Source organism: Rhinolophus sinicus, linkage group LG07 (assembly GCF_036562045.2).
Source record: "Rhinolophus sinicus isolate RSC01 linkage group LG07, ASM3656204v1, whole genome shotgun sequence".
Classification (NCBI taxonomy): Eukaryota; Metazoa; Chordata; class Mammalia; order Chiroptera; family Rhinolophidae; genus Rhinolophus; species Rhinolophus sinicus.
Window position 1 is genome coordinate 62,835,286 of NC_133757.1, and position 21,707 is coordinate 62,856,992.

Sequence of the window (21,707 nt, forward strand, 5' to 3'; positions counted from 1 at the left end):
GGCCCTTGTCAAAAGGCCCTGCAGTTTGTGCTGCAGGTGTGGGTAATGACCCCACCACTGGTCAGGGAATGGCCCAGTGTCCTTCACCACCAGCTGTAAGAGGGACTTGTCTGTGGGTGACCTGTTAAAGCTTAAAAACCCACCACAGGGGCCTGGACATCAGTCTTCTGGAAGCAGGACACTGCTAACAGATGCTAACGGATGCCAGCCTGTTAGCATCTCAGGCTGGCACAGCTGCTCAGTGAGGGAGCTAGTGGGTCTTGGCTGCCGAGCCTTTCCAGGCAGTAGGCAGGGTGGGATCCTGCCAGGCACTCCCAGATACAGAGCAAGGCCCATTGCAGGTGCTTGGCCTGGGCCACGGGCTGGGACAGCTAAGCTGCCTCTTTTTGGAAGGATGTCTGATTTTTCTGTGCAACACATGGTTAGGTACCCATGGTGGAAGACAACAATTGGGAAGTTATCAAACCCTTTGATAATCACACTGCCTGGGGCTCCAGCCACACCCACATCTGAAGAGAACACAGGAAGGTCCTGCTAGAGCATCACTGCCCAGTGTATGGCTCATTAGCATGGGAGAGGCTCCCAGAGGTTCACCAGCAGGAAAACACTCAACTCTGCTCAGCTTCTCCCAGGTACCACAAAATGCACTGCTAATGGTGACACTTACTAACATCCCAAGGGCAAGTGGTCCTGAGAATGCACTGTGGATACTGCTGAGGCTGGGGCAGAGAGAGATGCACATGGTGAGGACCCTGATGAAACTGAGCACCTGGGAAACGAGGGAATGAGAATGCCAGAGTTGTTGAATCTGGACGAGAAAGGCTTTATCCTCCTGGGTCCCCTCCCTGATGACCCCTTATTGATTCTTGGTTCTTGCCCTTCCATCCACTGTAACTGAACAAGCCTGTGTGAGACCTGATGACGGGGTGAGGATGGGAGGATGGAGACCTGTTGGCCATGCAAAGGGCCCCATCTCACCTACAGACAGCTGAATGCCTTCCTGCACTCCCTCTGCCGGCCAGCCTGGGCCAGGGCCACACCAGGCCAGTGTGGGGAACCAAAGTCCGTGCTGGACCACACAGGGCCTAGTAGAGTTTCCAGGTGGGAATTCCTGCCTGTTCTCAGGAATTGTTTTTGCTTTTCCGTTCCTGAATCCCAAGAAAAATTGGTCGGGAAATCGGGAAAATCCACACCTTGAACCCATGGTTGGTAGCATCAGCCGTCACTTTGTGGAAACAATTCATCGTGGAGAACAGAAAACAGTTTATATCTCAAGATTCGGGACGGGGAAAGTAAAAAAAATTCCTGAGAACGGGAATTCCCTCCTGGAAACCCTAGGGCCTAGGCTCAAGAACATCCAGCGGGGAAAAGTGCCAGCACCGCATCCGTGAGGTGGAGGGGGCATCCTCCGGCAGAGGCCAGAACTGGATGCTGAGCACAGCAGAGCTTTGTTCCAACCTCCGCCATCGACTGCCGTACAGACACTCTGTGAATGGCACTGTTGTGGTATTTTAGGGAGATTCTACAAATAGCACTCACGCAGAATGGGCCTTAGAGCCCGCTCATGAATGTTCAGTGGCAAGGGCGGCCAGCCTGGGAGCTTGAGCAGGACAATGGAGCCTCACAGGGCAGGATGTTGGTGACCCAAGCCTTTTCCGGGGCTCTGTGGCCTCATTTCCCCCAGACTCACCCCCACCCCCAGAGTTTATTGGGAAGGAGCAGCTCCCCAGCCTCTCTGAATAAAGGGAGGGGGTCGCGCATCATTTTGGCGCCTGCTACTCCCGGATTTCCAGGATTTCCAAGCTCTGCCGATGTCCTACAGGTCACGGAGGAGGGAGGCACAGGAAGGAAGGATGTCCTTAGGTTTTCATCAGAAATCACTTTATTAGGTAGCCAGAGAAACCTCAAAGACCCATAGTCGTAGCAACCAAGGACTCCTAGTTGGAATCTTTCCAGAAGAATCCATTCTTGAGACTTGAAAGACAGTTAAAGGAAGAGCAAAAGAACCCGGGTTTGGGAGTCATTCAGAGCTGAGTTCAAACTTAGCTTGACCAGTGACTTGTGGGTGGCCTGGGACAATTTCCCTCTCAGAGCATCAGTGTCTTCACCTCTAAAACCAACAGTCTTATACCCACCCTGGCCGGGAAGGGTGGGAAATCTGAGCCACAGCATGCACTCTGTTTGGCACAGGAAGCACTCAGCGAAGGTTAGCCTCTCAGCCTTCCCAGATGAAGGTGGTTGACTTAATATATGAGTGCATCCACCTGTAAAGTGTTTCTGTACTAGGGCTGAGGAACCTGGCAGACATAAAGGGAAGCCCTCTTGACCCTGTGAATCTACAAAGAAGTCAGGGCTCTGGAGTCCATGCAAATGAGCAAGGAAGGGCCACAGAGAGGGCCAGGGCCTGTGCAAAGTAAGGGCGCTTACATCTCCTCTTGGCCCAATCGTTCCCTTCTGGTACTTGGAAAATGTTAAGACAGCAGAGGAAGGATCATTTTTGACAGAGCACATTCAGAGCAGGGGCCACGGCCAAGGGGCTGACTGTGCCCACCTAGCTATCAGAGGTGGCATGAGAGAGTGGTACCCCGACACCAACCTGCTCCCTCCCCCCAACCCTCATCCTTGTCTGGAATAAGTCTTGTATGTCCTGCTCCTTCCCTCAGTTACTAAACGTTTCAGAATAAGGAAGGTGCGATCCCCACTCTGTAAGTGGCCCAGCACAGTTCTGTGCACAGAACTTGCAGTCAATTCATAGGGGCTAAACTAGAGCAAAGTTAGGCAGCCTTGTTCAGAGTCAAGAGCACAAGGACCCTGCTGGGCCAGGCATGAAGCTTCTGGTACTGGACAGTGGGGAGGCCGAAGGGCCCAGGGAAGGTTAGGGGCAATCACGATTTACTAACTGTACAGAAGTGTTTCAGCACCTCACAAACCTCCTAGCCATGTGGGTGAGTGCCATCTGAATATCTGCCTGGCTGCACAAGGTACTTGAAAGCCTGCCCTGGTGGTGTGGGATGGGGGGAGGGTCTGAGGAGGCTGGAGGGTAGGTGAAGTGGACCACACCACTTCCTGACCCACACCTCATGCTCTGCACTTACAGAGACAGTCACACGGTGGGCAGTGGATACTGTGACATCACCGATTATGACAGGGTGCATTCGAGTCATAAAAGACTGAACAGAACCGCCAGGAGTGCCTGTGCCTGCAGGAGCCTGGTGTGTCAAGGTGAGCACAAGTTAGTAAACATCTCTCCCCCTACGGCTGGTGCTGCTGGCTGCTGGGCCTCTGCATGGGGAGCTGGCTGGGAGGGGCTGCAGCAGTCAGAGCCTCAGTAATCACAGGCCTGCAGTCTGTGTGAGCGTGTGTGAGCAGGTTTAGGGAGAGGTGCTCAGGGCAGTGCACAACTCCAGGGAGAGCCTGCATCTCCTGCCCCAAGAGGAACTCCGATGGCGGGTGGGGCACGCAGGTCCTGTGTGTGACTGATCCTCAGAGAGGAACCTGGCCTGGCCAAAGCCACAAAGGAGAAGCTGCTGGTTTGTAACCTTTGACTTTTCCAAAATTGGATGTTGCCTAGGGAGTGTCCAGTCCTTTTGTTCCAAGTTTCACTGGTAAAGGGCATAGCTGCTTTTTGTTTTATTCTCATTTTAGTGTTCTCCACAGCTAGTTGTCAAAGTGAACACCTGGCTATGAGTTGTATGGCGTTAAAATGAAACCCAGAGCACACACTCTGGTGTTAGGCAGCCTATTGAAATCCCAGAGCTGACTGGCCTTGGGCAGGAAACTCCATTTAGAGTTTCCTCAGCTCTAAAATGAGACTAATAATAAAATCCACTGCAGGGTTATCGTGAGGATTAAATGAATTCCTATATATAAAGTGCTTAGGACAGGGTTTGGCACATAGTGAGTGTTACACGTGCTTTTATTGCAATCAAACCACACTGGCCTCATCATTTTTTAGTCTTATCCTAAGTCTCAAGCCAAATAATTATGTCCATTATTGGGCATTTTTTGTGTGTGTCAGCAACCTCACATAGAGAGACCAATTTAATTTTTCTGTTGACATACCTGGTGAGGTTACTGGTATCCCAATGTGCATATGAAAGCATCCCACTTTGGCTCAGAGAAGTAACTTGTCCCCAAGGCTGCACAGATAGTAGGTGACAGAGCCTGAATTCAGACTCAGACCTGCCCAACTCCCAGCTTCATGAGCTTCCAACATTTCACACTGCCTCCCTGACACCAAGCCCTCAGGAACCTACACTCACACCTAAGTCACCACTTAGCATCTAGGTAAAGTTCAGGTAAGAAGGACAGGCCTTGAGGAGAGAAGATCTAATTACCTGCCCACATACCTTGGAACGATGTTAGCATCTCAGAAAGTCCCATCCCCAGAGCACTGTCACAGTCTGACACAATCTGACTAGTCTTGCTACTCCTTGAAAAAGCCCCATTTACAGAGCATATCATTATTTGACCTGACTCACTCTGTAGAAAAGCCCTAGCTCCAGGGCATTTGTCAAAAACTATCAGTGGTAATTCTTTAATATTACAGTGGCCAATTGCGATACTAATTGGGGCAAACAACAGCTGACTGAAAGGAAAGCCTGGGGAAGGAGAAATCTATGGGGGCTCTGAAATGCTCCCACATATTTCTGGAACTCTATGAGGCCATATACACGTGTGTATGTGTCCATGAGCAGGAAAGACCCGAGAGATCCCTAGTGTCTCACCTCTGGCTGAGTTTGAGTCTGTGCACAAGTAGGAAGTAAAAACTAAAGCAGAGTCATAAACTACCTATCACTGAAGGTGTGCTCCAACATATGTGCACACACACACACACACACACACACACACACACACACTCCAAAGGGTAGGAGACTTAATGGTTCAAGGCATTTAATTATATCTCTGATAAATCATTAGTTGACCACTAAACTAAGGAGACACCTCAGTAGCTATATACTACCAATTTCACAGATTTAGCCGGGAAAGTTATTAAACAGCTACATGACCACCACGACCTGGACAAAAAGGGGAAGATGATTTTCAGTTACCATGCTATATTATCTATAATGTCTACTTTTCAACAAAAGATTAAAAAATACACAAAGAAACAAGAAAGTGTGGCCCATACACAAGAGAAAAAAGCAGTCAGTAGAAACTATCTTGATTCAGGTGTTAGACTTACTAGACAAAGACTTCAAATCAGCTATCATAAAGATGTTTAAATAACTTTAAAAAACCCCACGTCTAAAGAATTAAAGGTAGGTATGACATTGGTATCTTAACAAATAGAGAACATCAATAAAGGAATAGAGATTATAAAAATAAAAGAATTCTGGAGTTTAAAAATATAATAACTGAAATGAAAAATTCACTATAGGGATTCACTAGCTGGTAGAAAAAAGAATCAGTAAACTTAAAGAGAGGTCGACTGAGATTATCCAGTCTGAGGAGCAAAAAGAAAAAAAGAATGAAGAAAAATGAACAGAGCCTCAGAGACCAGTGGGACCATCAAGTGTACCTACATACACATAATGGGAATCCTAGAAAAAGAAAAGAGAAAAAAAGGAGTGGAAAGACTAGCTGAAGGAATAATTGTTGAAAACTTCTCAAATTTGTTGAAAACCTTATACATCCAAGAATCTCAATAAACTCTTAAGTATAATAAACTCAAAGAGATTCACACCTAGACATATCATAGTCAAATTGTCCAAAGACAAAGAATCTTGAAAGAAGCCAAAGAAAAATGAGTCTTCATGTACCAGGCATTCTCAATAAAATTAACAGCTGATTTTCATCATAAGCCATGGAAGTCAGAAGGCAGTGTGATTACATTTTCAAAATGTCAACCAAAAGACTGTTAACCAAGAATTCCATTTTCAAAAAAACCATCCTTCAAAAACAAAGGCGTAATTAAGACATCACCAGATAAACAAAAAGAGAGCATTCAGTTCTATATCCTAACAGACCTGTACTATAAGAAATTCTAACGGGAGTCCTTCAGGTGAAATGAAAGGACATTAGATGGTCACTTGAATCCACATAAAAAACAAACAAACAAAGAATACCAGTAAAGGTAATTGCATAGTTAAAACAAAAGACATTATAAACGTACTTTTTGTAGCTTTTTTCTCCTATATGATTTAAAAGACAACTGCATGAAGCAATACTTATAAAACCATGATGATAGACTTATAATGCATAAAGATGTAATTAGTATGCCAATAATGACACAAATGAGCAGGACTGAATAGCTATATTGGAAAGAAAATGTATACTATTGAAGTTAAGGTAGTATTAATCTGAACCAGATATGTTAAATTAGGAAGATTATAATCTTGGGATTATAATCCCAAAAACAGCCACTGAGAAAATAACTTTAAAAAATACTGTAAAGATAAAATAAGGAAATTAAAATGATACAATAAAAAAAATCTAACACAAAAAGAAGACAGTAGGGAGGAATAGAAGAAAAAAGGCAGAGACTTACAGAAAACAAACAGCAAAGTGGCTGACATAAATCCTACCTTATCAGTAATTACATTAAATGTAAGTGCATTGAACATTTAAACAAAAAGGCAAAGGTTGACATGGATTTAAAAGACAAACTAAATTCTTTCTGCAAGAGACACATTTAGATCTAAAAACTCAAATAGGCTGAAAGTGAAATGATGGAAAAAGACATACCATGTAAACAAAACCCAAAGAGTGGTAGAGTGACTCTACAAATATTAGACAACATAGACTTTAAGACAGAAATATTACTGAAGACAAAGAGGAACATTTTATGATGACAAAAGGGTTGATCCAGCAGGAAGATATAAAAATTATAAACATATATGCCCCTAACAGAGCTCCATAATTCATTAAATAAAAAAAAGACAGAATTGAAGTGAGATTCACCAATAATAATTGGAAACTTTAGCATTCCACTTTCAGTAATCGATGTAACTAGGCAGAAAATCAATAAGGAAACAGAAGACTTGAACAACACAAGGAACCAAGTAGGCTTAACGTATATCTATAGGACATTCCACCCAATAACAGCAGAATACACCCTCTTCACAAATGTACATGGAACATTTTCCAGGATAGACCATATGCTAGATCATAAAGCAAGCCTTAAATATTTAGAAGAACTGAATAAAACAAAATATGAAAGTATATTTACCAATTACATAGGAATGGAATTAGAAATCAGTAAGAAAAGAAAACTTGGAGAATTTATAAATATGTGAAAATCAAACAACTCAGTCCTAAATAACCAAAGAAGAAATCACAACAGAAATTTAAAAAACACTTTGAAGTGAATGAAAATGAAAACACACGTATCAAAACTTATCGGATGCAGCGTGTTGAGAGGGAAACTTATAGCTATAAATGCCTACATTATAAAAGAAGAAAGATCTCAAATCAATCAGGTGTAATCTAAAGTTACACCTGAAGAAACTAGAAAAAGAACAAACCAAACTGAAATCAAACAGATGGAAGAAAATAATTAAGATTAGAGTGAAAATAAATAAAGATTAGAAGAATAGAGAAAATCAATACTAACAGAAGTTGATTCTTGAAAGATCACACATTTGACCAACTTTAGCTAGACTGATCAAGAATAAGAGGAAACTCAAATTACCGAAGTCAGGAATGCAAGAGCAGACGTCACTGCCAACCATAAAGAAATTAAAAAGATTATAAGGGAATAACATAAAAAACTGTACACCAAGAAATTAGATGATGTAGGTGAAACAGACAAATTCCTAGAAGACATAAATACCAAAATCAACTCAAGAATGAATAGAAAAATCTAAATAAAGCTTTAACAAGAGAATAAATAACTTCAACATGCCTAAAAATGTTTCACTGAAGAATTCTACCAATTATTTACGAAGAATTAACACCAGATAGTACTGGTAAATTCTACCAAACATTTGAAGAATTAATACCAATTATTCACAAACTCTTCCAAAAAATAGAAGAGGGGGAAATGTTTCCCAGCTCCTGTGTAGCCCGTAGTCCTCTGATAACAAAACAAAAACATTGCAAGAAAACTATAAATCAACATCCCTTATAAACACACAAAAATACTAGCAAAATACAATCCAATTGCTCATCAACTGATGAATGGATAAATCACATGTAATGTACTCAAACTAAGACTATATTCAGCCATGAATAGGAATGCGATAGTGATACATGCCACAACATGGATGAACCTTGAAAACAGCATGCTAAGTTTCAGAAGTCAATCACTAAAGGCCATATGTTCTATGAAAGTAGTTTAGTGGCTGCCTGGGGCTGCAGGACACGCGGGGAGGGTTGTCTCAGGAATGGGAAGTGACTGCAATGGGCATGGGAGTTGTTTTAGGGGTAATAAAAATGTTCCAAAATTAGCTTATAGTGATGGTGGCGCAACTGTGAATATACTAAAACTACTGAGTGGTACGATCTAAGTGGATGAATTCTACAATATGTGAAATATATCTCAATAAAGCTCTTTAAAAGAGTCTGGTGATGGGGTGTTTGTGGGAAGAGCCCAGCAAAAGATGTAACTCAGGCAGAATGTGCATTAGCTACATAGCTGGGTTGGGGAAGGTAGGATAAGAACTATTTTAGGGGTTCACTTCATGTGCATGTCCCGCATTTTGGCCCCAGGATTCCTGAAGGACAGTCTCCTTACAGGTGCAAGGACCACAGACTAACGGGATGAGAAAACTCCCGTCAGGCATTTTCTTTCCCCCTCCTTTCCAGAATTCAGGAGTCCAGCTCTTGGAAGGCTTGCTGCCCTAACTGTCAAGGTCAGGGACTTCCCCAATGCTGGCTCCTCTCAGGGGCCATAAGCCCACCCCTCAGCCCCACCCCCACAACCAAACCTCAGGGGCCAGCAGTGCTGACTGGCTCTGTGCTGGTCAAACAGACCTGCTCAGAAACTTTGTCTGGGGGGGCTGCTGACCTTGCTGTTTCACATACCCCCTACCCAGCCAGATGACCACTGCCACTCAGAGAGGGGCTAGGGGAAAGGCATTTGGCCTTCGAATGCCCTGTTGTTAGGAGCACAGAGCAGCTCAAGTTTCCTCCGTTGTCTGAACTTCAAGCTGACAGGGACCCTAGAGATCATCCGTCTTGCCTGGTTCCCTCTTCACAGATGAGGAAACCAAGGCTCTGAGTGGTAACCCAGCTAGACAGGGGTGGAGCTAGGACTATCACTGAGCCTCTGACAGCGCTTTAGGGCAGCACGCCTGTCCCCATTTACAGGCGGGATGCAGAGGCTCTGAGAGCTAACCAGTGGCCTGTGGTCCCGACTAGGAAATGGAACCAAATCCTCTGCCTAAGGCTGGTTCCTTTTTTGAAAAACCCACAAGACAGATGCCCAGGGCAGTTGAATGGGGAAGAGGTAACAGGGTCACTTCTCAGAAACAGCATGGAACACCCTGAGCTACAGAGGGCAGGCCTAAGGGCTCGTCTCACTGCGAATGCCATTGGAGTCACTGAGCGTTTGTGAGCAGGGAGCGTGAGGTCATGCAGGCAACCTGAGCAGTCACTGGTTGCTGCTGGAGAATGGGCTAGAGAGGGAGGGTCCAAGTTAAAACCCATCAGGAGGCCACTGCCGTGATCCGGCAGCATGCTGGTAATGGGGCCAGACAGCCGGCATGGGATACAGACAAGCAGAGGGATTCAGAGGCACTTTGGAAATAGAACTGGCGGGACTTACTGATGGCAAATCAAAGCAGGATAAAACCAAGAGTTCAGATTTAGCCTGATTAGCCTTTGCATAGCTCTTGTCCAGGAGATACCCAATGGAAGTGTCAAGTGGGTCTTTTGCTCAGAGCAAGGCCTGCCCGGGGAAATGACCAGTGACTCTGAAGTTTGCCAGCAAGGGGGTGGAGTGGGTGGGGACAGAAGTGAGCTGGAGGAGCATCGGCTTGCATAGGTCCCTAGGAGCAGCTTGGGAGGGAGGAGCGCAGCTGGCGCAGCCACTGCAGCTCCCAGAGCGCCTCGGCCGGGCGGGCACACCTCTACAGGCCTGGAAAGCCCTCCCCTATTTCTTCTGCTGGGTTGACTGTTCTTCCTTTAAGACTCAGCTCGGACATCAGCTGGCCTGGGCATTCTCTAAACCTGCAGGCTGGGTGGCATCCCCGCCCCCAGTCCACTCAGAGCACCCAGGTTTACTTGTCTCCCTGCATTTCTTCTTGGCCTGCCACATCACTGACTGTTTCCAGGCTATAAGCATGGTGGGGGCAGACGCTGCAGCCTCCCCAGCTCTTCATTCTTATACTGGGCACAAGGCCTGGGGTAGAGTCAGTACCCAACAAATGATTGTTAAATGAATGGCTAGAAGCCTGGATGGCAGCTTCCTATTTAGCAATCCTGGAAGACTACGTGAAAAACGGAACCTTCTCAAAGTGGACTCAGAGGCTGTCCAGGAGTTTACACAGCAGGACCAGTTCTATCACCCCCACCCAGTGATGGCCACACCTCTCTCTGCCCACCGCTGGGGGAGCAAGGGGCACCGGGCACAGCAGCCGCAGCCTTCCTGCCCGGTACACTGGCCTCTGCACCCTGGCCGCCAGGTGCCCTGACAAACGCTGTGTCCATCAGGAAAGGGGCATGGAGTCTAGGCCCAGCACCTCACTCCATCACAGCAGAGAGATACACTGAGTGCGGCTGGACTCTCCCAACTAGGCTGCCACTAGGATCCCCTGGGCATCAGTGACATGAACAGGTGAAGGCGAGCATGACCATCTTCCCCGTCTCTACCTATTGCTCTCTCGCCAGTGTTTACTGAGCACAGATTATCTGCTGAGTCTGGTTCCAGATCACAAAGGTGACGAGATGACTGTCAGCTAGGGGTGACAGACCCAGACCAACTGGAGTCTGGTTCCAGATCAGCTAGGGGTGACAGACCCAGACCAACTGGAGAATGAAATGAACTGGGCCCATGGGCCAAGGTATCACAAAGCTCCAGGTACAGGCCACCTTTCCTGGGACTTGACCCCTCTCGGGGCAAATTAAAGGTGCTGTGAGAAGGTGTGGTGTGTACAGGGACCAGAAAGGTCCAGGCTGTGGCAGGGGGAGGCTGAGGGGGATGGAAGGGGGGACACCCAACACCAGCGAGGCTAAGAAGTTGGGTTTTTTTATGGAGGTGCTGTGGGGCCAAGGCAGAGTTTGAGGAGAGACACGTGACCGGAGCTGTGCGTGAGGTGCTGGCTTGGGCAGTGGACGAGAAGAGGCGAGGATGAACTCGGGGTGACCAGTCAGAAAGCCAACAGTCGAGATGATGAGGGTCTGCACAGGTGGCCTTGGGGACGGGTGGGAATACTGCCCTGGGTAGGATCACAGGAGCTGTCAGCCTTTGGCGGGGGGAAAATGAAGCAGAAAGCAGGGCTGACAGCCAGGAACCCAGAAGGGGCAGGTAGGAGTGCAGGACTTCAATTGGAGTTCTGGGCTTGCAGGCTAGAGATGGGCAGGCAGGAGATGGGCATTGCAGAGGATTTGGGGGCGTGTATTTAGAGGCAATCACAATCATCAGGACCCTGGGGGAGATGCCCGGAGGAGACCCACAGACAGAGATCAGAAGGCAAAACAAAGAGAATTCACAGCTGAATGTGGTGTATTAAAGGGGGTGGGGTGGGGGAGAGGAGTGGGCCAAGGAGAGGTAGGAGAAAGACTGGGCAGGGGCAGCCCCTGCAGACCAGGAGGAGGGCAGAGAAGGGGGTAGGCTCTCAGCCAAGACTGGTCACCATGTCCAGCACAGTGACAGGAATAAGTGCAGGAGGAGGATATGGGAAAGGCAGGGCCATGTAGACTGTTTCTGGGGAGCTGGTGATGGAGGGAGGGAGAGAAGGGCAAGGCTTGTGAGCACACTGGGGAAAGAGAATGGCTTTTTCAAAAATGTTCTGATTGGGAGACTCAGGCAGTGGAAGGAAGGGTGAGGGTGCTGGGGAGAGAGAGGACATGACAGGGGGCAAGATCCCAGAAGACAAAGAAGGACTCCAAGTACTGAAACCAGCAGGAAGTGTGAAGGGTGAATTGGGGGATGAAGTGGCAGCAGGCGCCAGTGCTCCTTAAGATCTTAGGGGCCCACCAGTCTGCCCTTTTACCCCACCCTGGTCTTGAACAAAAGCCACCTCAGTGCTGTACTCCTATACTGCTTCCTGAAAGTCTCAGTCGTGGACCACAATGCAAAGTTGAAGAAAATGAAATTTGCCATTGAACAGACCCACCACAGAGCTCTACACAGCAGAAGCATCTGGAAACATAGCCCAGAAACAATAAAATCAGACAGTACCCTCAGAGTTCCGAACAAATCCGCTTGGCCTCTGCTTTTAGGAGGGTGTAACCCTTCTCCACACATCAGATCCTGCTCACTGACCTCTGGCTTCTTCAGATGCACGGGAACCCAGGACTGCTGCATTTGCAGCCATCTGTCTGGCATAGGATGGCGTGATCAGTATCAGTGTGTCACACCCCAAAGTGCCTGTGGCAGTCCCTCCCCAGGTCCATGCTGCCCACCTGCAGCTGGGAAACTACTGGGAGAGCAGGTGTCTCCTGAAGAGAGTGCCAGGCTTTGGATTTTAAAGGCGTAATGACTAGATCCACTGTGGTGACTCTGGCACGTGCTGCCTTTTTGCTGCTCTCTTCATGGGATTTGCGATTTATTATTTGAGCTTTTCTACTTTATCAAGTCCACTTTTACACAGGGACAACATGCTCAAATATTCTGTTGTAAAAGTTCTGATTCAGAAATATCTAAGAATAAAATTGACAATGACAGCTGTTGTCTTGAGAAAACTTAAATTATATCAATGACTAATTGACTTTCTTTTGACCTTTCCTTAAATAAAATACATACACACATTTCTTGTCTGGAAAGTCAGAAAGTTCCTTACATAGGTAGCTTGCAACCGCTAAACACAACACAGACATACGCACAGTCCCCCTTGGAACAGATGTACTGTGTCATTGCTGTGACAACTGAATCGATTAATGTCTAGAGCAGCATTTCTCCAAGTGTTTCCCAAGATATGAAGGCTATGAGCAGCTCTGTGAAAAGCTGGCTCCCTGGGTAAAGGTTTAGAGACTGTACCTACAATTCACCTGACTTGGAGATACACAATCACACCAATGTCTAAAGGCTGATATGTCTTGCAGTGACAAACCTTCCCAACTTTGATAACTCGTGATTTCTAAGGTTATTTGATCAAGGAACCCCTTCCCCTGTTTAAGGCACAACTCATTTTGAACAATGGACCAAACTGTCCACTAACTACCCGGATTGGCCACATGAGTTCAAACTTGTTAAATGAAGTAACCTCTAAACATTTGCAAGTTTTACATCAGAAAACCAACGGCTGCCTTCCTTGAACCACAGAGGCTGGCTGCCCGCTCTGGACAGGGCAAGCATTCTGGCACCACAGTGCTCCCCACCCCCTTTTGTCCCAGGTCCCAGACTTGTCCAGCTTTGCTAATTTACACAGGCTGCAGGACCTTGTGGGTCCTCAGACAGGGTCCCTGCTCCTAGGCTGCTGCGGCCAGCTGTGCTTTTGAAGTGGGTGGGAGGGTGGAGGCAAATTGGGAAACACTCCTACACCAGCTTGTTCTTCACCTGGATCAGTGTAGCCTAGTATCCACAACCCCAGAAGACAAATCAAGCAGGAGTTGCCCCTGGCTCCCCTCTGGGACTGCAAGTTGAGTATGTACCCTTCCTAATTAAGTCCTTGCAAATCCACCCTTGCTTCTGGGACTCAGGCTCCACCCCCTCTGGGGAAGACAAAAGCTGCTCTAGCCCTGCCAGCCCCCCAGGGAAATCTGTCCTCCTCTGCTCAGGGCTCTGACCTGCCCTCAGTGAGCATGAGGCAAGACCCTGCCTTCTTACCCACTGGAACAGCCAAACAGGCCTGCTCTCAGTCCCCTCCAAGCATGAAACCCCCACATGCAACTTCTTTTTAAAATCAAATTCTAAGAAAACTGTTGCTCTGGGACAATGAGAACCACGCAACTATTCACATTTCCTATTTGGTTTTGGCTGCAAAGAGGCTCAATCACAGAGAGTATCTTTCTTATAGCGGGATTAACTGGGCGCTTTTCTCTTTTTGCTCCATATGTCCTGTTTAAATATAGGGTCCTGTTTAGTGTTTTCATATTTATTTATTATACATGCTATAAGCTACCTACCTCAAACCCTTTGTGAAACAAACCTGTACATTTGTGGCATCATTATCACCTGGAAAAAAGTCCAAGATGCTTGACACATTCATACGCTTTATTTATCTGTATCCAAAATATACTTTGAACCAGGACTTGGTGCCCATTCTGGTAAAGCCTGCTTTAACCTTATAGTTTACAGACAAGGCTTTCCAACTCACCTGGTGACAGCAGTCACTTAAGGAAGTCCTTAAACACACAGCTACACAGGCTCTTCCCCAGAGCCTACCCAGGGCAGGGTGGGGCCCACGGAACTGCATGTTTAATAAGAGGCTGGACGGGGCGGGTGAGTTTTAGGGTCAGGCGAGCTTGGGAAGAGCTGCCGCATGCTTGCAGTATAGGGACGCCCCACTATGTTCCCCCAAAATCAACAGGGATCGTATCAGTCAGTCAAGGGTTAAGTCTGAAGGGCCACTGCCTGAGGAGGCCGGACCTTTATCGGTATCCTCAGCGTTGTTTCTTGGCTGGGAGCTCTCTCCCAGCCGCTGCATTCCATAAGCAGCTCCCCTCACAGGTTCCGGCGCGACTTTCGGAAAACTCTGACTCAGAGCCCATGGGTCCAAGTTTGTGACAGAGGCGGATGAGAATGAATGGATCCGCTCCCTGGCGGTTAAGCCGCAGAGGCGGCGCCGGGCGCTGGCCCGGCTCCCTCTGCAGAGGACCTGCGTGTGGGGCGGGGCGGGGCAGGGCACCCGGGACTCCTCCTCCCCAGCGTGAACTTGGCGGACCTGCAGCGGGTGCCCACTGTGCGCCCCACACCGCTCCTCTCCCGCCCAGGGCCCGGCCCCAGGCTCCAGCTGGCACCGCGGAGCAAGAGCAACCCTCGAATGCGCACTCCAAAGTTCGGAGACGCGACCTGAGTCCTTTCCAAGGCTGCGGCAGGTGTCGGGCGGCCCAGGAAAACTGGCAGACAAGTCCGGGATGAGGAGGTAGTAGCCCCCAGCCGCAGCTGGAGGGAGCCGGCGGCGCGCGCTCCGCACCGAAGCGCAGAGGTCCCGAGCCCGCGGCGCACGTGCGCACCGAGAGTTACCTTTGGGCGCTCGCAGGTGTTCCCTCCAGTCCTTGCAGCAGCACAGCCCCATGGCAGCTGCTGGCCCCCCAGCCGCCTGCTGCCGGCACCCCCGGGCGGCGTGGCGGAGGCTCGCCCGCGGGCAGTACCCAGCCGGGCGCGGAGCTGCCGGCCTGGCCTCCCTCGCCCTCACGCTCAGTCCTGGCCCCGCGCCGCGGGCATCCCAGCTCCGGGCAGACCCTGCTAATCAACAGGAGAACGCGCAGATCGCGCCAGCGGCGCCGCCAGCCCGCTTTTATCTCCGCGCGCCGGGGCGGCCCTGCGCGGCTCCCAGTCCTCGCGGGCGCCCTCCCCGCGGCGGGTTACCCGGGGGCGCCGAGCTGCGCGCTAGCGAGGGACCGCCAGGGGGCGCCAGCGCTGTCTCCGCTCCCACCTCCGCCCTGCCCCGGGAGCCAATCAAGGGGTGGGGGCGACATTGACCTGACCCCTCCGCGCAAACCCGAAAGAAAGATGCCCTCGCTGTGTAAGCGTGGCGCCTCCCCGCCCCCGGCCTCTGACCTCATGGGTGACTGGCAGAGCGTATACCAGGGCCACCCTGCTCTCCTTTTCCCAGTTCATCTGCATTCTACAACTATGCAGTTGCGGAAAAACTGTTTGCCCAGGCTATCCCCAAACCTGCCTGGGCTACGTATGGACTGCGTGATTTCAGGGAAGTCACTTTCCCTCTGAGACTTTCTTCACCTGAAAAGTGAGGGAAACAACACCATTTCAGATGTCGTTTAGCACAAATTAAAGGTTTGCTGGTATCAAGTTGAACACTCAGTTTCCCCGTCTATAAAACAGAGAAAATAATAGAACTGCTTCATTGGACCCTTCCAAAGATTACATGAGTTGAGATATATACACTTGCACAGATCCACTTATACATAGATTTTTTTCATTAAATACATACAGTACTGTAAATGTATTTTCTCTTCCTTATGATTTTCTTAACATTTTCTTTTCTCTAGCTAACTTAATGTAAGGATACAGCATATAATACATATGACATACAAAATATGTGTTAATCAACTGTTTATGTTATTGGTAGGGCTTTTGTTATCAGTAGGCTATTAGTAGTTACGTTTCTGGGGAGTCAAAAGTTATACTGGAATATTGGACTGGACGGGGTGGGCTCCCCTAACCCCACCTTGTTCAAGGGATATATACATATAGAACACAACTTAGAACACAACTGGCATGTTGCTAAGTGCTTTGTAAGTGCGAACTATCACCATCATTAAGTGTTGGTTAGGATTTGGGCAAAAGGTGCTCTTGTCGTGAAGGCGCGCTTCGGTGTGATCACTTTTGGAAGGTAACACGTGAGCTGCTTATTAACAGTAAAAGTGCTCATACCTGGGACCAAACAATTCCATTTCCCAGTATGTACCCTACAGAAATACTTGCCCACATGCCCAGGAAAACCTGTACAAGGCTATTCACAAGTTAAGAGACGATCAAATACACTGGCATTTTCCGAAACGGAAATCCTATCTCAGAGGAGGGAGCTGGAGCTGAATGCTTGCGATCTATGGATTCATGGCACTTATGTAAAACACATACCCACAGAATATTCCTCCAGTGTTCACTCTGTGCTGGGCATTGCTCTGGGCACCAGGGCCCAGAGACATACATGGGAGGAAAACAGGAAACCTAGAGTGGTTCCCTCTGGGAAGAGAGTGAGGGACAAGAATGGATTGAAAGTAGGTGTCAAGTGTTCTTATAGTGGTCTAATCTCTTACAAGGAAGGTATATTTATATATTATTGTGTAATTAAACAATCAAATGAGTTCTGATCAAGTGTCTGGCACAGAGTGGGGTTCTTAATACCACGTTCTTTCTCATTCCTCTAGTTTCTAAGATCTCTTCCTGTCCCTGAAACTGGGCTGTGGCTTGACGGAGATTGTCTCCCTTCCACCCACCCTCTTCCCATCTTAGGAAACAGCAGTAGTCCAGGGTGAGAGCTTGGCCAGGCCAGGCCAGAGGCAGAGGCTGCCTGCGGCCAGGAGCAGAAGAGTTAAATGGCTTGGGGGGAGGAAGGGAGGATAGAATGACTTGGAGCGGGAAGAGGTTTTCCCAGGAGTTAAGTCTCATTCAAAGGAGAGATTAACAACGGTGGGGCAGATTTCTGCCACCCTCTCCTTTAACTCTCCAGAAAGACCAGCGTGAGGCTTCTTTGGGGAGAGAGAAGGATTGTCCTGCACTAGACCCGGAAAGAAAGATATTTTCACTTCATGACACGTAGGCGGGGGTTACGAAGAGGGAGTAACTGAGAAAAAGCGGAGAGACCTGACTTCTGGTTGCTGCCAAGTCATTTTAAACAGTTTTAGCACCAGGCAGGATGACTTAGTCACAGCGGGCTTAATGAGGCCCCAGGAATTCTAAGCTAGGCTCCTGCATTCTGGGAGTGCATGTGTGGGGAGCGAGCCCCCGGGTGATTATCCAACGGCCAAGTCCTACATTTGGAGAGGAAGATTTAAAAGAAAACATCACAGCGGCCACTGTGGTCTGTTGTTTATCTTTCTAAGAGGAAGTAGCAAAGCGGGATCATTTCAAATGAGCCTATTATGGAGGGTCAGCACCCTCGCTGAACTGTTCAAATAATTTTGGGATACTTGACTTTTCCAAGTGGCTTTAAATAGCAACTCCCAGGGCAGTTTAGGAGGCAAAAAGCAAGGCAAGAGCTTCTATTAGTGCCTTTGGTTTCACACACTTTAATTCCTGATTATACATTGTGTTTTTATAGTTTTCTAGCTGTGTGTTTATTCCTCAAGAAGGAAAGAAAATAAAGTTCACTATGTGCTGCCTACCATGGGCCAGGCAATTCACAAATGCTGTGTTCTCAGTTAACCACCGGACAAACCTATGAGGCAGTTGCCATTAGATTTGTCTTATACTAGAGGAAGAAGCTAAAGTTCAGGGAGGTGAAGAGACTTGTCCAAGATGAATGAAGTAAGTGTAGAACCAAGATAGATGGTGGGTGGGTGGGTGGGTCGGTGGATGGATGGATGGATGGATGGATGGATGGATGGATGGATGGGCAGATGGCATTTCACCATAGGCTGCAATTGGCAAAGCACATACTGAACATAGAATTTGCCTGAAAAATCAAACTTCTTGAACATAGCTCTGTCCCCTGAATTGATCATGACCCCCAACCATTTTGAATTGAACCAAAATGTCAGGATGAGTCAGTGTTGCAAGGCTCCAGCTGCGCTCAAGCCATCCCACTCCAGAAGAGTGATGGGGAGGTAGGGACCTCCGGGACATCTTCCTGAGCTGGAGGGCCGGCATCCTGCAGGCCACAGGGAAGCAGTGCCAGAACCCGGGGCTGTGTATGCAGTGACTGCAGTAGGCTCCGGGGGGAGCTCGGAAGGACAAAAGCTGTGGGGGGCAGGGGTTGCCTCCAGCCACCCAGAGCTCCACCTCCTGTTGCTTTATTCCATTTCTCTGGGAGACCCCAAGTGTGACAGTGAGGATATGGGGTTATTTCTAGGGAGGCCACTGCTACTGCTGGGATCCTGGCCTTTCCAGCTACGTCCCAGGGCACTCGAGGATTTCCTTAAGAGACTCAGGGCCTGGCCTGATACCCCTCTGCAGGAGTTTGGTTGCTCTTCCCCAGACATATCCATAACCTTATGATACCATCTCAAGGCCTGAGCTCAGTCCTGGGCAACTCAGGGGAGGGGAAGAAATGGAGACATGGCATCTTAGTCACAGGTGTAGCTTTGGGGGCTATGATGGTAATTCATTCATTCTTTCATTCATTTATTCATCCATGTACCACACGATGACTGAACACAACTGCATACCTGAGAAAGCCCAGGGCCTGAGCTCTGGGGAGGCCCGGAGGGCACCGTGGGAGCTCCAGAGACAGTGATCCAGTGACAGAGGAGAGGTCTCTGAGGTGAGAGTTGAGGTGGAGAGGTGAGGAGTCCAGCACTTCAGGGGATAGAGTAGGGCTGGTCCTCTAGTAAGCAGTGTTTTTATGTTTAGGAGCTGACTTTTGGGGTAGGGCAGAGCACAGGGTGTTTCGGGTAGGGGGCTATGACACAGCCTGTGATTCTGGATGGTCAGCCTCGTGCTGGAGTGCAGTGGGAACTGCAAGGGGATGACCAGGAGCAGGAAGAAAGCTAAGAAGCAAAAGACATAAGCAGATCAGAGATGGAGACCAGGTGGGGCTATGTGCTAGCAGGTTGGCCCCCAGTGACCCATACCTCCCAACTCTCATGCCCCTTGTGTTCTGGCCCCTTGACTCTGGGCTGCCCTGTAACAGGCTTTAACCAATAGATGGTGACAGAAGTGATGCTGGGCCAGTTCTGGGCCCTTGTCCTAAGAAGGCTTGGCAGCTTCTGTTGCTGTCTTCCAAGGAAAGTCACTGCCTTCTGAGCAGGGGGGTCATCCTGAGACTGCTGTGCCCGGGAAGCCCAACCTAGCAATGTGGAGAAACCACATGGAGAGGTGAGGCTCAGGCCAGCAACCGCTTCTTCCAGCCACGTGACGGAGGAAGTGGGTGCACTGGAAGTGGGTCCTCCAGCTGATACCTAAGAGCAGAGCTGTCACAGCCCAACCCTGCTCACACGGCGGAATAGTGAGCATATAACATGTTCAAGTCATTAAGCTCTGGGTGATTGTTATGCAGTAATAAAACTGAAACATGGGGAGTAATGCATATTAATAGCTAACACTGTCCGGCCCTGAACAGTGTACAAGGTTAAGAGATTGACATCCCACTGGAATTGAGAACAACCCTATGTGTCTGGTATCATTATTATCTCCACTTTAAAGAGGAGGATACTGGGGCACAGAGAGGTGACATACTTAACACAAGGTCACACAGCTAATTAATGGCTGAGCTCAGAGTGGAACCAGCCCATCTTGCTCTTAACGACTCTGGTAGATAATGTGGAGGCAGAAGGGAAAGCACCTGGTGATGAATTCAACGCCCCGTGGATCTAAGGCATATCTGTAGGTGACACTCGTGGTAAAAAGACAAACCCTGTGCCGTGCTGGAGGGCACCTAGCAGGAAGGCCACGTGAGGTTCATTGCTCTGTTAGCTTGTCTGTTGTCTGCGTCCTGTTGGCACTGGCACCAGGCAGAGGGAGCTTCTTGAAGGTGGGAGTGATAAGGGTGTCTGTCGACCCCCTACTACAAGCCTGCTTCTTACTGGCATTAGTACCACACAGGCATCCTCTCATTGAATTTGCATAACAGCCCCGTGATGGTGATATGTCATCGCGCTCATTTTACAAATGCGAATGTGGACACTCGCCCAGGTTGTGTGAGCTCCCAGCCACTCAGCTGGTAGGTAAAAGAGCCTGTACTTGAATCTGGGCAGCCTCACCCACCACAGGTCACCTTCCTATTGAGCAGCCCCCTTCCTCCTGCCTCCTGGAGGTAAGGGTCTCCATCTGGGCCTGGCTCCCCCGCCTCATCCACTCCTCCCATTATAGCTCTGACCTGTGTTAGGAGTTTGGCCAAAAGCCAAGCATATGAACAACACCATAGACACACAGACATTCTGGAAGTAAAAGGGCCTCTACATTTTACTACTGCCTCCTCATCTTTCATGGGAAATCTGAGGTCCAGAGGGGCTAGATCCATTCCACATCAAATATTTCTCGAGGGCCTACTATGTGTCAGGCACTGAAAGGTGAGTTAGTGACAAGTTGGGGCTATATCCAGTCAACTTCAGTTTTCACGCGGAAACAAATAGACCTACAAAAGTGATAAGCAAAAAAAAGAGGCTTCTCAACCATCTCTCAAAATAAGTTCTGTGCACTTTTACCACAGTGCATTGAAAGCCAACTGATTTGGATTTAGATATCTGGTTAAACGTGTTAACTTGCACCCTTTTCCCCATATTATCTCTAATCAACAGCACTGTATTTATTACTCACTTTATACACTCATTGTTTTGATTTTTTTTTTTTTTTTTTTAATGAAGTATGTTACTCTGGGGAACGTAGAGTCTGTTTGAAGCAAGCCCACACTACTTGTGCTGGAAAAGGTTATGGATCCCATAAGGCTAATACCGTGTTTCCCTGAAAATAGGACCTAACCAGAAAATAAGCCCTAGCATGATTTTTCAGGAGGCCATCTCCTGAACATAAGCCCTAATGCATCTTTTGGAGCAAAACTTAATATAAGACCCGGTCTTATTTTCGGGGAAACACGGTATGCTTTTTCCTTTCTCTTAATGAGACTTCAAGTCTGATTTCTCTTTTTCCATTGGCTGCCAGGAAGCTCAGGGAAAATTTAAAGTTTGGTTTTGGTAAATAAGTTGACGGCCCTAAAATAGGCCTTCATATTTGTGCTTTGCTTCCTGATTTTGCTTTTCTACTTTTATTTGCATTTCTCAGGTCCTTAATTTTTAAAATTACTATTGTGCTTATTTTATCCTAAATGTCCTCTTTAGAAGCCATTTCAAATCCTTTGTGTCGGTAACACAGGATA

General features: G+C 48.1%; 1 protein-coding gene across 6 annotated transcripts in view; it reads right to left on the bottom strand.

Annotated features, from left to right (window-relative positions):
• Positions 1-21,707, bottom strand: part of ARHGAP22 (Rho GTPase activating protein 22) — a 206,958-nt gene that overhangs the window by 48,187 nt on the left and 137,064 nt on the right. The window contains exon 1 of one of the 6 annotated variants that reach the window (XM_074337244.1): positions 15,233-15,523. The exons of the other annotated variants lie outside the window; for them this stretch is intronic. Coding sequence (XP_074193345.1) covers positions 15,233-15,284 — 52 coding nt within the window. The 5' untranslated portion in view covers positions 15,285-15,523. Of the gene's footprint in view, positions 1-15,232; positions 15,524-21,707 lie in introns of those variants that run through there. 6 annotated transcript variants of the gene reach the window in all.